Here is a 13,441-nt window from a genome sequence, read left to right on the forward strand (position 1 = left end):
TAGTGGCGGCGAAGTGCGCGCAAACTGCGTATATTCCTAGATTCTCGCTGAGAACGATAATCGCCGGGATTGCGACTAGCATGTCGCACTCAGCCGGGCTTGCCGGTGAGCTTCAGTCGCTTTTTGGTCGCGAGTCACAAATGGTCGCGCAACCTCAAGTCACCGGTGTTTCGATGGCACCACCACCACTGGAGGGCGGAAGGAAGGGAAACTAGATACGCAAGCGCTTGGAACACCGACAAAGAGAGGGCGGTGCGAACGCAGACATGGCCGACGCGGGTCGGCCTTTTGGGCTAAGATCCGATCGTAGAAGTACAAACCCATACGGGAATATCTCTTGCTTTGCTATCAGCGAGTCAGCATTGAGGCAACCACCGTCAATGCGCTTGGCTCCTGGGACCCAGGAAACAGGCTCCTGGGACCCAGTCCTGAAACAACTGTGCAGCAGGAGCTGTGCAACAACTGTGCACCTCCGGCTGTTGCAAGAAGCTCGCAATCAAAGAAACGATTGCAGCTTCTCGCGAAGTCTACTCTACACACGTAGCATCCAGGTCAGGGAACACATTCCCCACTGGTTTCACCTGCCACAACGTGAGAAGCCTTCAATAAACAAACACAGCAACCACACAGATACACGCACACATACTGGCTTCCCTTCAATAACGGAAAGTTACAAATAAAGTTATTTTTACCGCATGGAAAATGTAAGCAACATTTTCAGAAACCTCTGTGTTACCCTTGTGCATGGGACCTCTTTGGGCACCAGGTGTGAAAAGGGTAGTTCAAGGAGCAAAGGCACACAACAAGCATGAAATATCTTGGCGAGCCTTCGGAAAAAGGCAGCCAGAGCAAAAACAACGGATCTTTTCCAAGTTCACATTTTTTATTCAATCTTCTCAACAAGAGCGTGCTCAGTCGAATCACTTTAGAAGGGATGTCATTTACAAGAAGAAATAAAAAGTCACTGTACAAAAGAGAGGGGGAGACATCTCTCAAGAGAAGCGTCGCATCCGTCCAATTCCCCTTGCACCACTGCAAACTTCGTTGCACGCTCAGAAGGGGGAGGGGGGCACCCCTTGACAAATCCCGTTCCTTGCGGGAGAGACCTCAGCAATAGTCTATTTACAAAATCACGCCACGCCCAGTGATCCAGCTTGGCGCCAAAGCAATACGCCAGCAGGCCAAGTTTGCGGAGCTGTGGCCTCATCACCTGCACAATGACACTGCTCTCCCTCACTGCGGTAGTTTCCTCAGAGAAAGCGAGACGAGGGGAAAAAGGGGGGGGGGGGGAGGGGGGCAAACACTGACAAAACGTGGCTGCACGCTCAGTTGACACTGAATTGCAGTTGAGTAAACTAGCAAGTGCACAATTAATTTCAAGGCAACAGCACCCTCGTGCAAAAGAAGTACGTCCAACACACCTAAAAATTACGAAATTCACGTCGAGAAGCAAAGTTGTGCCAAGCTACAACCTGTCCAATACCCTCTCAGGGCCTGGGCAACACCAACGGGCTGCCGCAAAGCAGATTCAATTGTCGTATTTTTCTTCGAACTCCAAACTAGCGGAACGTGGCAGTAGCAAAACTTGCATACCTGTGCAGTACTTGCATCACAATTTCCAATCTGCCTCAATAAGGGCCACAATTCAAGAAATATTCCCCATGCCCACAATATAACCCTTCGCGTAGTAGCTACCTGCAAGACAATTCAATGAAAACACAAGGAAAAAAAAATAAAGGTGAAACGGATGAACATGGCACATTGTAGCGCATGAAAGACAAAAGAGAGACTCACAAAGCTGGGCCCATGTCACACAAGGCAGCACGAGCATTGCAGTCGTCAAGGCAGCCAACGCTGGGGTACGAACGAGACAAAGGAACAAATTTGTTTCGGCCGAGCCATGGACAGGCATGTGCACGCGACAAGCACTTCGCCCCCATGAACAGTCGCCAAAATCCATCACGCCGAAAGGTCTCAACGTACTGCTGTCCTTCACGCAGGCAAATCTCTCTCACAGCGGCAGTCACACAATGACATGCTCACACTTTCAGCGCACTAGCAGGGACAGTAAGGGGCAGGCCGCCGCAGCTGTCCCAAAGTCACGACTAAAAACGAGGAGACATAAGCTCCCTGTTGGCTACTCTCGCAGGGGTGAGTGGTGAATAAGAAACTCTTACCACCATCGGACAGTGTTCAGAAAGAAGGCAAAGAAAGCAGGTGGGGGTAGGGCAGAGTCTCTCTCCAGGAATACAGTCCGCAGGTAAACAAAGGGGGCAGGCAAAACTGGCAGAAGCAAGGAAACGGGTCGAAGTGGTGCCTCGTCAGTTGCTGTCGGATTCTGTGTCGGATGAAGATGACGAAGAGCTCCAGCCATTGCCCAGCGGGACCGCCAAGTTGGTGAAGGCCTGGCCGCATGCACGGCGCGGACTCCAGAGGGCAGCACGGTCGGGCAGAGCTGCTGCAGTACGCTGGATGCCATTGCGCTGTGGCTGCTGTTGCTGCTGCTGCTGCTGCTTCTCCTGGCGCTGCGTGGGAGAGACACACCTTTATTGAAACAAAGGTCGGCGGGAAAGGTCTTCGTAACATAACGTAACAATATGGTGGCACATTCTGCAACAATTTACAGCCCTTTTGCACTACGTGTGACACTGACCTCCTGCACTGAGCTCCTCGATTTTGACATCATGCGAGAGTCAGTTCTGCACGAGTGCTCCTGTACTTGCCGCTTTGAAAGAGCAAACTGAGCAGGTGCTGTGCAAGCTCTCTGCAGCTGACGACATGGCATCTTGCTTGCCTAGTGGTGTATAGACACAAAAATCTTTTGCCTTTTGGTGAAAGCATTCATTCTAGCAATTTGACGAGTGGATGCAGATCTATTCGCAGCTGCTGTACGGTTGCCGACCAATTTTCCAGACCTGGCGGGGACGAAAAAATAGTCCGAAAAATCTAACAGTCCAAAAAACTCGCGCAGCCAAGAAAACAAATTTTATTAGGCTTAGAGCGGCTTAAAAAAATCTCGAACAATGCCTTGCCTCATACTACGCTTGGAGGCGATCAGATTTGCTTGGATATGCACAAGAGTGACGTTGTCTCCATAACTTACAGTCGACAAGAACTCCGCCAACGGAGTTCGCCATGGAAATCAAACAAACGAGCCACATTTATTTGCACCACTCGGCTATCGTGAAGGCACAGGAGGTGGCGCCGATCACACAAATACGAAGCCGCACGAACACACATAAAGATGTGACATCTACGAGACACACCTGCTCAGTGAACACACTACGTGCAAAATAGCAACCAAAACTTTAGAAAAAGGAATAAAGATCCTGCATTAAGTGATTGTGACGATAGTGCTGCCCCCCCCCAAAAAAAAAGAAATAAAAAAGAAAAGTTGCCGTCCCCTGGAGCGCTTTGTCAGCCAAGGCTGAGTGGGCATGGCCTCCGAGACAGAAGGAGGGCGCGCTCTCTATTCATAGTGTGCGCCTCCCAATCTTGGAGGCTATAGAGTGGGCCACTGGAAGCCATGCCTGGCCAAGCAAGCGGAAAATTCAGCATGGCAGCCTCCAAGATCAGGTAGCGTGGCTCAGAACGAGCGATTTAATCCAGAAAATCTAACTTTGGAGCCTAAATTCGTCAAAAAAAGCACTCACAAAAATGCATTAGCTCTATGGGAACCCTGATGGTGCATTTATGAAATCCGGAATATTCATCAAAACCAAATTTGAGTCCGAAAAGTCCATCGTCTACTGTGCACTCAATGCGGCTCTCGGAAAGCTGAAAAGCAGCACTGTGAGCAAATCGAGAATACGGGGGACAAATTGAATGGTGCCATTTTACGACATCGTGTGTGCTAATGATGCCAAAAAAATCTAGCAAGTCACCGTACAGCGTCAATTTCATTTTTGGCTTGTTTTGGCTATGAGCCTTGTCATTGGGAACGAAAAAAGTGCTGTTGCTGCTCATCACAGTGGCAAAATCAACACGCAATCATGCAGATGGAGTCCAAATTATTGAGTGGAGAGCTATGAGGAGTCTGAAATTTTGATTGTCCTTATGCATTGCATCTACGGGGCACATGAAGTAATTCTTACGCAGTAAGCATTGCAAATCGGAACCTCTTTCATCACTGAACATACGGAGTAGCACGTTTCTGCAACAAGTGACTGCAGAGCACCACTTGTGCTAGCAACCAAGACAGTACAAACAATATGCGACTTGATTATACCTTACATCCAGCAGTTATCCCGTAGAAGGTGTCGCAGACATAGAATGAAGTGCGCTGCAAAACACACACGAGTGACCCTTCTATGATCACACTAAATGCGTAGCTTTCGCAGTTGTTACCTGCTATGTACAAAATGAAGCACAGTCACAACCCCCTCATGCGACAATTGTTGCACACTACTCACACTATGCATGTGCACACCCCAGGGGACGTATTCTCGGACGATCACTTTTCAAGATACAGTCGCCGACCGTTTATTCGGACTCGACGGGAACCGCGAAAAAATCCGAATAATCGAGAGTCCGAAAAAAAGGATTCGCCAGAAAAAAGTACTTTTATGGTCCCAGTGGACGGAAAAAATTGTCAATGCGCGACTGTACAGATGCACGCTTACACGCGATCAGGTCAGCCTTATTTCCGACAGTGTCTGGCTATCGCTATAGACAGAGTCTCGTAATTGCCGCGTCTCGTCGGCGCAGATGGCACGGGAGGCGTCGGAGCCATTTCGCACTACGCGACGACTGGAAGAGATCGAACAAGCAAATCAGGCCTAACACACTAAGGCTTCCATGGGTTTTCAAAGTGGGTTCCGCGGAACCTGCGGGTTCCGCAGGCCCCTGCTCGGGGTTTCGCGAGCCACTGATAAATTTTCCCTGGTCCCGCTCTCGACAAGTGTCTAAAACGGCAAACACGAGGTGCGCTTGATCCAAAGAACCTCCATTACCCATGCCCGAGTGTCAAAAAGCACATCACAGTGCGTAACAGCAATGCGCAAACTGCGCAATAAATACGCAAGCAGCTTGTAGCCACCCAACCTCTCAGAATGGGCAGCGCGCCTAAGTTTTCGCACTTGAATCTCGGAGGCCGTAGCTTACCACCATGCGCCTTTCTCCTATTTGTAGATAGGGTAGGTGCCGATAGCGTGCGCACTGACCTATACGTTGGAGGAAAAATTAAAAAAAAAAAGAAAAAAAAAACGCGGAGCACCGCAAATGCAGAAGAGCAAGAACGACGTAGCGTCCAACCGAAACGAAGCGGCGCAGTCCGCATCGCCGTGGTCCTCAGCGGCAATCGTATGCGGCACGTGACTGACAGCAACGCCGAAGCGCTTCGTGCCTAATTGTGCCTTTAAAGCCTTATTCTTGCGTTTATCGCCGCGCATAACACCGCGTTGGCGGCTAGCCGCATGCCTCCGTAAGTGCGTAGTCGCTATCTCTGATCGCGTCGATAACCACCGCAGTTTCGTCTGCAGCGGTTGCGGCAAATAGTAGTTTCGTTTTCACTCGATGCGCGCATCGGCTGCCTGCCTTCACAACTGCGTAGTCGCCTCCCATGGCAGCGTCGATAGCGACCGCAGTTTCGTCCGCACTTCTTGCAGCGAAAGGTAGTTTCGTTTTGACTTGGTGCGTGCGTCAGCCGCTTGCCTTCTGAACCGCATGGGCGCCGTCCATGATCGCGTCGATAGCGGCCGCGGTTTCATCCGCAGCGGTTGCGGCAAGCAGTAGTTTCGCTTTGTCTCAGTGCAAAGCTGTCGAAGATAAAAAGCACCGGCTACATTGCGATGGACGGACAATTTGTTGGCGAGCAGCTGAGTGGCGAAAAAATAATCGGGGTGTGCGCCCGTTGTTGCAAAGCGCGTCTCAGGTGAAAACGCGTGCCGCGAAGGATGTCGCGAGGCCTTCGCCGCTGCTAGCGCTAATCAGTCATGAGATGAAGAGAATTTCAGCTTCGGCACCGGTCTTGTGCTAAACAGAAACAAGATTTGACGATTCATTGAGTAAATAAAATCGTGTTGACGTAATGAAGCATTTGTTTGTTTTCTTGATACCCTCGATAATTCGACATTCGGTTAATTGGGGGGAGGGCGGGGGGGGGGGGGTTTTTCCTTGGCAGTTTATGGAGCTTAGCAGGGTTCCCTGGGATGAATGTACTTGAGAACGCCTGCACTAAGCAAAAGAGCGAGACTTGAAAGGTAGCTCTTGACAAGGCCTAGGTCACGTAACAACTGACAACGCAAAGGCCGAGCACCGACTTCCAAGCACACTGGCTTGGCTTGGCCTGGCCTGCTGTTTGGTCGCGGTATATAGTCAATGGATACTGGACTGGCTAAATCCGAAACACGACCACCGATAGGTGCAGCCAGCAAAAGTATAGCCTTCGAGATCGGCAACTGACACTTGTAGGTGCTGCGTGGATTTAGACACCAGCAATCCAACCATAGCAAGCGCGCTCTTTCAGTGCTGGCAACCTAGCAAAATGTAAACATCGCGGCCAGCTTGTCGTGACTAGAGTGTACTAGAATATGGTCCATTGTCTAGTACACTCTAGTCGTGACCGTATCGTGGCAGTCGACGTCGCATCTGACCAGGCCGCCGGAGTCCGAAAAATCGAACGGCGCGCTGTAGAGCGTCCGAACTATCGGTTGTGGTTATACATTACTTCAATGGGACGAGTGGCGGTGCCGCGAAGGTGTCCGAATAAACGAGCATGTCCGAATTTTCAGCGTCCGAATAAACGGTCGGCGACTGTAGTTCCACTCCCACGAGATTCTGCACTGGATGCATGCGCCCAAGGGTCGGACAAACGCTAGAAAGAAGCTCACTGGTGATCGTGGAGTGAGTTTCGCGAAAGTGAAGTCACCGTTCGAAGTGATCGGTCAAGAATACCGCCCCAGGCTGGCAGACCTAAAACAACAGCACTGCAAAACACGCGGAGTGTGCTTCCACAGCATTGCCTGCTAAGTAGGTAACGGAGCACGGAGTCACGCGTGATGATTGCTGCACTCTCTCCTACATGCAGGCGGAATGGAGCCTGTACCCACCATCTTGGTCAGGTACTGGAACTCGCGGAGCTCGTCCTCGGTGAGTGGTGCGTAGGCGTCGTCATCAGAGGCCTCCTCCTTCCAGCCCATCTCCCGCAGCAGCCTGCAAAGGTGCACAAAGAGCAGAGCAGCTATGGGAGGCAGTGTTGCCACAGGATATAAAAAAAATTGTATATTTCTGCATAAAACATCCGATTTCTTCTAATGCTGGCAACAAAGATAATTTAAACAGAGTTCACAAGGAATCTAAGAGTTGAATGGTCTAAGGAATCTAACAGTTCAAAGGATTTTCTAAAAAAATTTAATAACAGCAGACTTCCGTTATTTTGACTCCGGCTAATTCAATTTTTTTGTCAATTCGATCCCGGCCGAAGGTCCCGCCAAGCGGCACCCATACATTTGTATGGGCCCAAACTGTGATTATTTTGATTCTAAAATTGGCCTATGCTGGATAATCCGAACTTGACCAGTCAGTACACTCCACCTGACCCCTATGGTGACCCAAATAGTAACCCCTTTAGTGGTAGCGTCTCTCTCAATGAAGCTTCGGGGTCAGTGAATGTGTTGAACACAAGTCGTCTTCTGTCGAGAACATCTACTTTTGGCTTGCCCAGGAAGATTTTCAAGCAATAACCATAGCTCACAATGTCTGATTGTGGTATTTACCCAATTCTAACAAGCACCTTTTTTTTCCCAAGAAAATTGGACCGAAAATAGCCTGAGAAGTGCAATCGGATGCAATACCAAAATCGTCCTTGCGGCGTACATACATATGCTTTGCTGCACAACACAGTGTGGAATAAGCAACCAAAGTTGCAGAAGTGAGGCGCTGCATAAGCATATCGGGACAAGAAGTGCACAGTGCAGCTGGCAATGCACACTTCGTGCGGATCGGTTAAAACGAGATTATGCGTTACATAATCGCTGGTTCTCTTTCGTCAGCTTCGCCGCAATAGAGCCATGTTATGCGATGAAGCATATCGAAAGTTAAAAAGATCCACTGCCACGGAATATTGTATGTATCCCTTAATTATACATGTACGCGCACATCCACCGTCCATGGTGACAGTACGAGTGCTGACAGGTCTAATTCTACTGACACCACTCAGAGCTGTTTCTGATGTTGCTGTGGCGACTTGCGACATTCCTCGTGGTTACGTTTTTTTCCCAGGTCCCTTGAAAACCTTATCAACGACGTTCCACTCTCACTGCATGCGGTTTTCCACAAATTGAGCTTTTTGACATTTTTTTATTTGGCTTTCAAAGGCCACGTCCCCCCTTAAATGCAGTCTCACACAAGAGCATACTAGCCTTGGCAGTAACATACGAAGATGGTGTCCCTTGTGCATAGGCAGGTATAAATGTCAAAAACGACAGGGAAACAAGCAAGAAGTGAAGCTGCTGTGTAAGGGTAGAACTTCGTGCCTATATGTTGTCACAAAGTTGTACTGCAATCAATTTTCACTAAGTCAGATCAATTCACCCAAATGACTGCTTTGGTGAACTCGCACATGTTCCTCAGCAGAAAGCAAGAGAGCCTGGCATGAGATGGTGTTCTCTGGCACCTGATAACTCGCCTCCAATGACAAAACGTTTTCCACTCTCGCTGTTATGCACGCATACATATCCTGCAGTGAACGGTCATTCAGTAATTGACATAATATTCTGTATCTGAGTTGCCTTTTACACTACGCATTAAGGAGCTTGCAGCCAGCTGCCCTGAACTGTTGCTTTTCTGCAAAGTGATGCTTACCTCTGCTCCGCTTCCAGTGAACTAGACAGTGGCGGATGTTCGGGTGTCTCGAGCGACAGCTTTTCCACGTCGCACGCTGAAGGCTCCAAGTCACCGCCTTCATCACCCCTCGGGCCATTCTCCACCTGCACAGAATCAGCATTAGGTTCATAGCAGAAAACAGTACACAAATAACCATACAGAATGCGATGTTGGGCTAGTTGGTTCATGCTTGAAACGTGGTTCTGGTGCAACAAAATTAAGAGGAAAGAAGAAGGGACAGAAAAAGCGCCAACTTGCAACTTCTTGTCAAACCTCCTGTCAAAGGTCACAATTACAGAGTAAATGCTAAAAGCCGTATTCAGCATGGGGTCTCCCCTTCATCTGAAGAGCAGCTTCAACAATTACAGTCAATGTCAGATTTATCGGACTCCCTAGGGGCCGCAAGTCCGAAAAAGTGAATGCATGCCTTTTACTGCTTCCAAGGGCTCAAATCGCCACGGGCACGTCCAAAATAGCTTTAAAGGCCTGCCAGTACACTCATTAGCTGTGTCTGTGCTCGTACTGTGATAGGAAACGGCAGGCGCACGCATGTATACTTAAGGAATACACACCGTGTCCCGTAACAATTGCCCCTTCCCACTCTTGGCATGCTTCACCGCAGTACTTAGCATATGCTTCCCCGCATAACACAATTGTATTGAGGCGAAGCTGACTTTCAGGAACCATGCAATGTGTCATGCTTTCTAAGCTTCGAAGCAACTGGTGAGGATTACAAAGGCGGAGTCAGCGCCATTGCTGACAGCGGCGAATTCTTTCATTGATAATCACGGCACCGAACAGCAAGAAACTTGGCAGCGCAAGTGGAAGCAGGTAGGCCAAGCGTTGCTGCAGTGGTGGCTACGGCTGCCAGCAGATCTGTGTGCGAGAGCACTAGTTCGAGGCAGCGAGATAATCAAAATGGCGGCAGTGGTGGCTTTGATTAATGCCGTTTCAGACCTGCGGTCATGGCAAAAAGTCCAGAAAATCGGACGGCGAAGGTTTTTTTTCGTCCAAAATTTCAGACGTTCTTATGCATTGACGTGGTGGTGCCGCCGCAAAGGCGTCCGAAAAATCGGGCATCCAAAAAATCAGTCGTTCACTGTAATAGTTAGAAGCCTTAAGGCCAAATTACACGTACGCATGCCGGCGCGCAATAGCTCCCGCCCGTTTTCCGCACCACATGAGGAATGGCGGTTTGAATCTACAAGACGCACACCAGCGCGCATCCACTTAGCTCACATTTTCACTTTGGTAGACATCGTTACACGGTGACAATCTCCACAAGCACCGGCATAGAAATCTTGATGTCGTAATTTGCGCAGGGTTCATTCGCAGATCTTGCTCTGATCTCACCGAGGGTTTGAGGTCCTAATAATGTTGTGTGACCACAGTTCCAAATAATGTTCACTCTTATTTTCTCGGGCATCATATTATAGAGAAAGAGTGGAAACAGCATATTATTACAACTTGGGTAAACTTTTCTTAGTCGACATCATGGGTGAAATCGCACTTGAAGAACTGCTCCTAAAGGCCTCCTTCGCCCTCCAGAGGTGTGCGCTGCTGCTCTTGTCAGCACTGAGAACAATGCTGCTATAGGCCCCCATGATTTATAGTTCAGAGCAAAGAAATAAGTGTGCTTGTTGATCTTCTCTGAAGCAGAAATGCTGCCACTATTAAGTGCAGACTGCTTATTTGCCATCGGAGATGAGCTTCCGCTAACCATACCGCTCACCTCTTCAACGTAGAATATTTTAGGAACTTGCAAACATGTAATAATAGAAACCTGCATCTCCGTGTTGCACAAGCTGACGGCTACAGATGACAGCTTTTCACTCTGCGTGCTTTATTTATTGCGCGCCGTCTGCCACTAGTACCAGATGACATGTGCCGCTGAGCACCGTTGTACTGAGCGCAGCGCCACTTTTGCGTCATGATGCGGAGAAGTGACGAACTACGCTCCAGACAGGTCGGTTCGCATGCCTACTCCTCTAGCCCACGAACGTGCTCTAGCAAACATAATCCTGTAGCTATGCTGACGTGTCTTGTTAGGCCTATGGGCACCGGAATCAGAGAACGATCTCAGAAATTGTATGCACTAAGCACGCATAACTAACGTTTCAGGCGAGTTTAGAGTAAGCGAGAGCTCATTTCAATACAGTAGAACCCCGCTGATACGTTTTTCACGGGACCATTAAAAAAAAACGTAAGAGCCGAGAAACGGGAAAAATTGAAAAATGAGAGAAGTGGTGATCGGCACACAATTTTATTTCAGTGCTAACGCTTGCAAAAATCGTGAAGTGTTGCCTGGCGCATTTTCTCACGCCCCAGCAGCACGAGGTGTTTTTCGAGAAGCTGCAGTGCCATGTGGCACTCAACATCGTCGCTGGAGCTCACGTACCTTCTGAGCAAATCTAGTGCCGTTACGGCCGACAAGGAGGTTGGATCCCGCAGCTGCTCCCTTTCCCCCTCCTCAACTTCGTCTTCACTGCTGCACACATCGGCACACTCAGCCACGATTTCGTCCACAGATAAAACCTCGGAGGTGACAACGGCGTCAATAGAAATGTAATCACTGTACGCGATTCCGTCACCAACAGTTTGCATCGCTGTGCAGAGTTCGTCGAAATCGGCGAAGGCTTCACCTCCAACGGCTTTTTCAGTGCCGTCTGCACGCGCGCTGAAGCAATTCGCAAAGCAATGTTGAACCGTACTTGCAGTGACAGCGCTGCATGCCGAAGCTAAATAGTGCATGGCATCTATGATTGTGATGCCAAGTCGGCTGCTTGCCACGCTCCACATTGGCCAGAGATCGATTTACAATGCATTTCCGGTAGAAGTGCTTTACATTTTTGATCATGCCAGCGTCCAAGGGCTGAAGGTGGCTTGCGGTGTTGGCGGGGAGAAAAACCACCTTGATATTTCGTAGCGACTTGGTGTCTTCCGGATGAGCAGAGCAGTTGTCCAGAAAAAGAATTACTTTTCTATCTTGGCAGCCCATCTTCGAGTGCATATAAGCCAAAAACTCTAAAAAGTGAGCATGTCATCCAGGCCTTGCTATTGTTCCTGTAGTGGCAAGGCAGGTGGCGGATATTCTTAAAGCAGTGTGGGTTCCAAAATTTGCCGATAACCCAGGGTTTCATCAATTCAGAGCCATCCGACTTGCAGCACAGCAGCACTGTTAAGCGCTCCTTGCTGCATTTTCCTCTGTGGCAAGCCTCACCTTTTAGGCTCAGTGTCTTGGATGGCTGCACCTTGAAGAAAAGGCCTGCTTCATCGGCATTGAAGATATCCCTGGGTGCGTAGCCGCTGATAATGGACGCCACGGTGTCTTTCCAGGTGTCGACGGTTGCCGTGTCGACGCTTGCAGCCTCTCCGTTGACCGTCCAGTAGCATAGCCCATGCCTCTTTTTAAATCGGTCGATCCATCCGTTTGACGCAAAAAAACTCTCGATGCCCAGCTTGTCGGCAATCTCAACTGCTTTTTCTCGCAAGATGGTGCCGTCGACATTGACTCCTGCGGCCCTCGCTTGTTTAAACCACTTGAATACGGCCTCATCAAGCTGCGTGTGCTCCGAACCCCGGGCTTGCTTGCATCCACCGGCAAAGTTTCTGGCGTTTTCTTCAATTTCGCTCCTTCTTGCGACAATGGTGTTTAAGAGTTGAAGGCGTTAGTCCTAGTTCCTTCGCTATACACACCCTCTTCCACGCCGGATTTTCTTCCACAGCGCGGAGGATATTCCAACTTCTCTTGCAGCGAAAATTCTTTTCGTTTTCTTGATCCCATCCTGGTGGTAGACTATGCTTCCACGGCAGTCAAACAAAGACGGCTCAGACTGGAGCCAAAAACTTGTTTCTGCACGTCCGTGCGGCCTTAACCGAAGGAGATGACGAGCGGGGGAGCAAGGGAGCCGCTACACACAGTCAGCCACATTGAGAAGCAGGAGCGTTTGGCGCAGCGGCAGGCAGACGGCAAACAGTTGTTTCGGTTTGACTCGGTGCAAAGCTGCCAAGGATGAAGAGCACCAGCTACATCGTGATGAACGGACGATCTGTTGGCGATCAGCCCACTCGCGAAAAAATAATGGGGATGTGTGCGCAGTAGCACAAAGTGTGTCGCAAATGAAGGCGCACGCTGCGAAGGAAGTCGTGAGGCCTCGATCGCCGGTGCGAGAGCTAAAGAGTCTCGAGATGATCAGAATTGCTGCTTCCGCACTGCTTTTGTAAAAAATAGCAACAGGATTTGCTCATTCCTTCACTAAATAAAAGCGCGTTGACCTAGTAAACACTTGCTTATTGTTATCTTGGTACCCTAATTCGGACATTTATTCCGGTCCCGTAAAATCTGAATTAACAAGGTTTTACTGTACACATAAATGGCTGTAAGATGGGGGGGAGTAGTTACCTCGGCGTGACCATTGGTACGGTCATGCAGGTCCATGGTGTCACCACCTGCATCCTTGGCCGTCGCTGTCTCATCGTCCTTGCCGTCAGCGGAGCGCAGTGCTTTGAGGAAGTCCCCCTTGTTGCCCTTGGTCTTGGGGTGCTTCACCAGGATCTCCATGGCGTGCACCAGCTGGCCCTTCTGCACATCCATCATCATCATTATCAGCCTATATTT

General features: G+C 49.4%; 1 protein-coding gene across 2 annotated transcripts; it reads right to left on the minus strand.

The window, feature by feature from the left end:
- Positions 1-864: 864 nt before the first annotated feature.
- Positions 865-13,441, minus strand: LOC119433936 (vasculin). Of its 2 annotated transcripts, none has more exons than XM_049658220.1 (4): positions 13,226-13,441; positions 8,803-8,927; positions 7,050-7,152; positions 865-2,519 (listed from the first exon to the last, which is right to left on the minus strand). In XM_049658220.1, the coding sequence occupies exons 1-4, from the start codon at positions 13,424-13,426 to the stop codon at positions 2,322-2,324; spliced, it is 627 nt and encodes a 208-aa protein (XP_049514177.1). In that variant the 5' UTR covers positions 13,427-13,441; the 3' UTR covers positions 865-2,321. The 2 variants fall into 2 exon arrangements, with proteins under 2 accessions (XP_049514177.1, XP_037557152.1); XM_037701224.2 differs by having other exon boundaries at positions 865-2,525.

This window comes from Dermacentor silvarum, chromosome 11 (genome assembly GCF_013339745.2).
Source record: "Dermacentor silvarum isolate Dsil-2018 chromosome 11, BIME_Dsil_1.4, whole genome shotgun sequence".
Classification (NCBI taxonomy): domain Eukaryota; kingdom Metazoa; phylum Arthropoda; class Arachnida; order Ixodida; family Ixodidae; genus Dermacentor; species Dermacentor silvarum.

Coding starts and splice junctions, on each gene's coding strand:
- LOC119433936 (XM_037701224.2), bottom strand. CDS start 13,426: ATGATGATGATGGATGTGCAGAAGGGCCAGCTGGTGCACGCCATGGAG. Junction 7,153..8,802: donor TCACTGGAAGCGGAGCAGAG/GTAAGCATCACT, acceptor GCACCTTTGCAG/GCTGCTGCGGGAGATGGGCT. Junction 2,526..7,049: donor TCCAGTACCTGACCAAGATG/GTGGGTACAGGC, acceptor TCTCCCACGCAG/CGCCAGGAGAAGCAGCAGCA.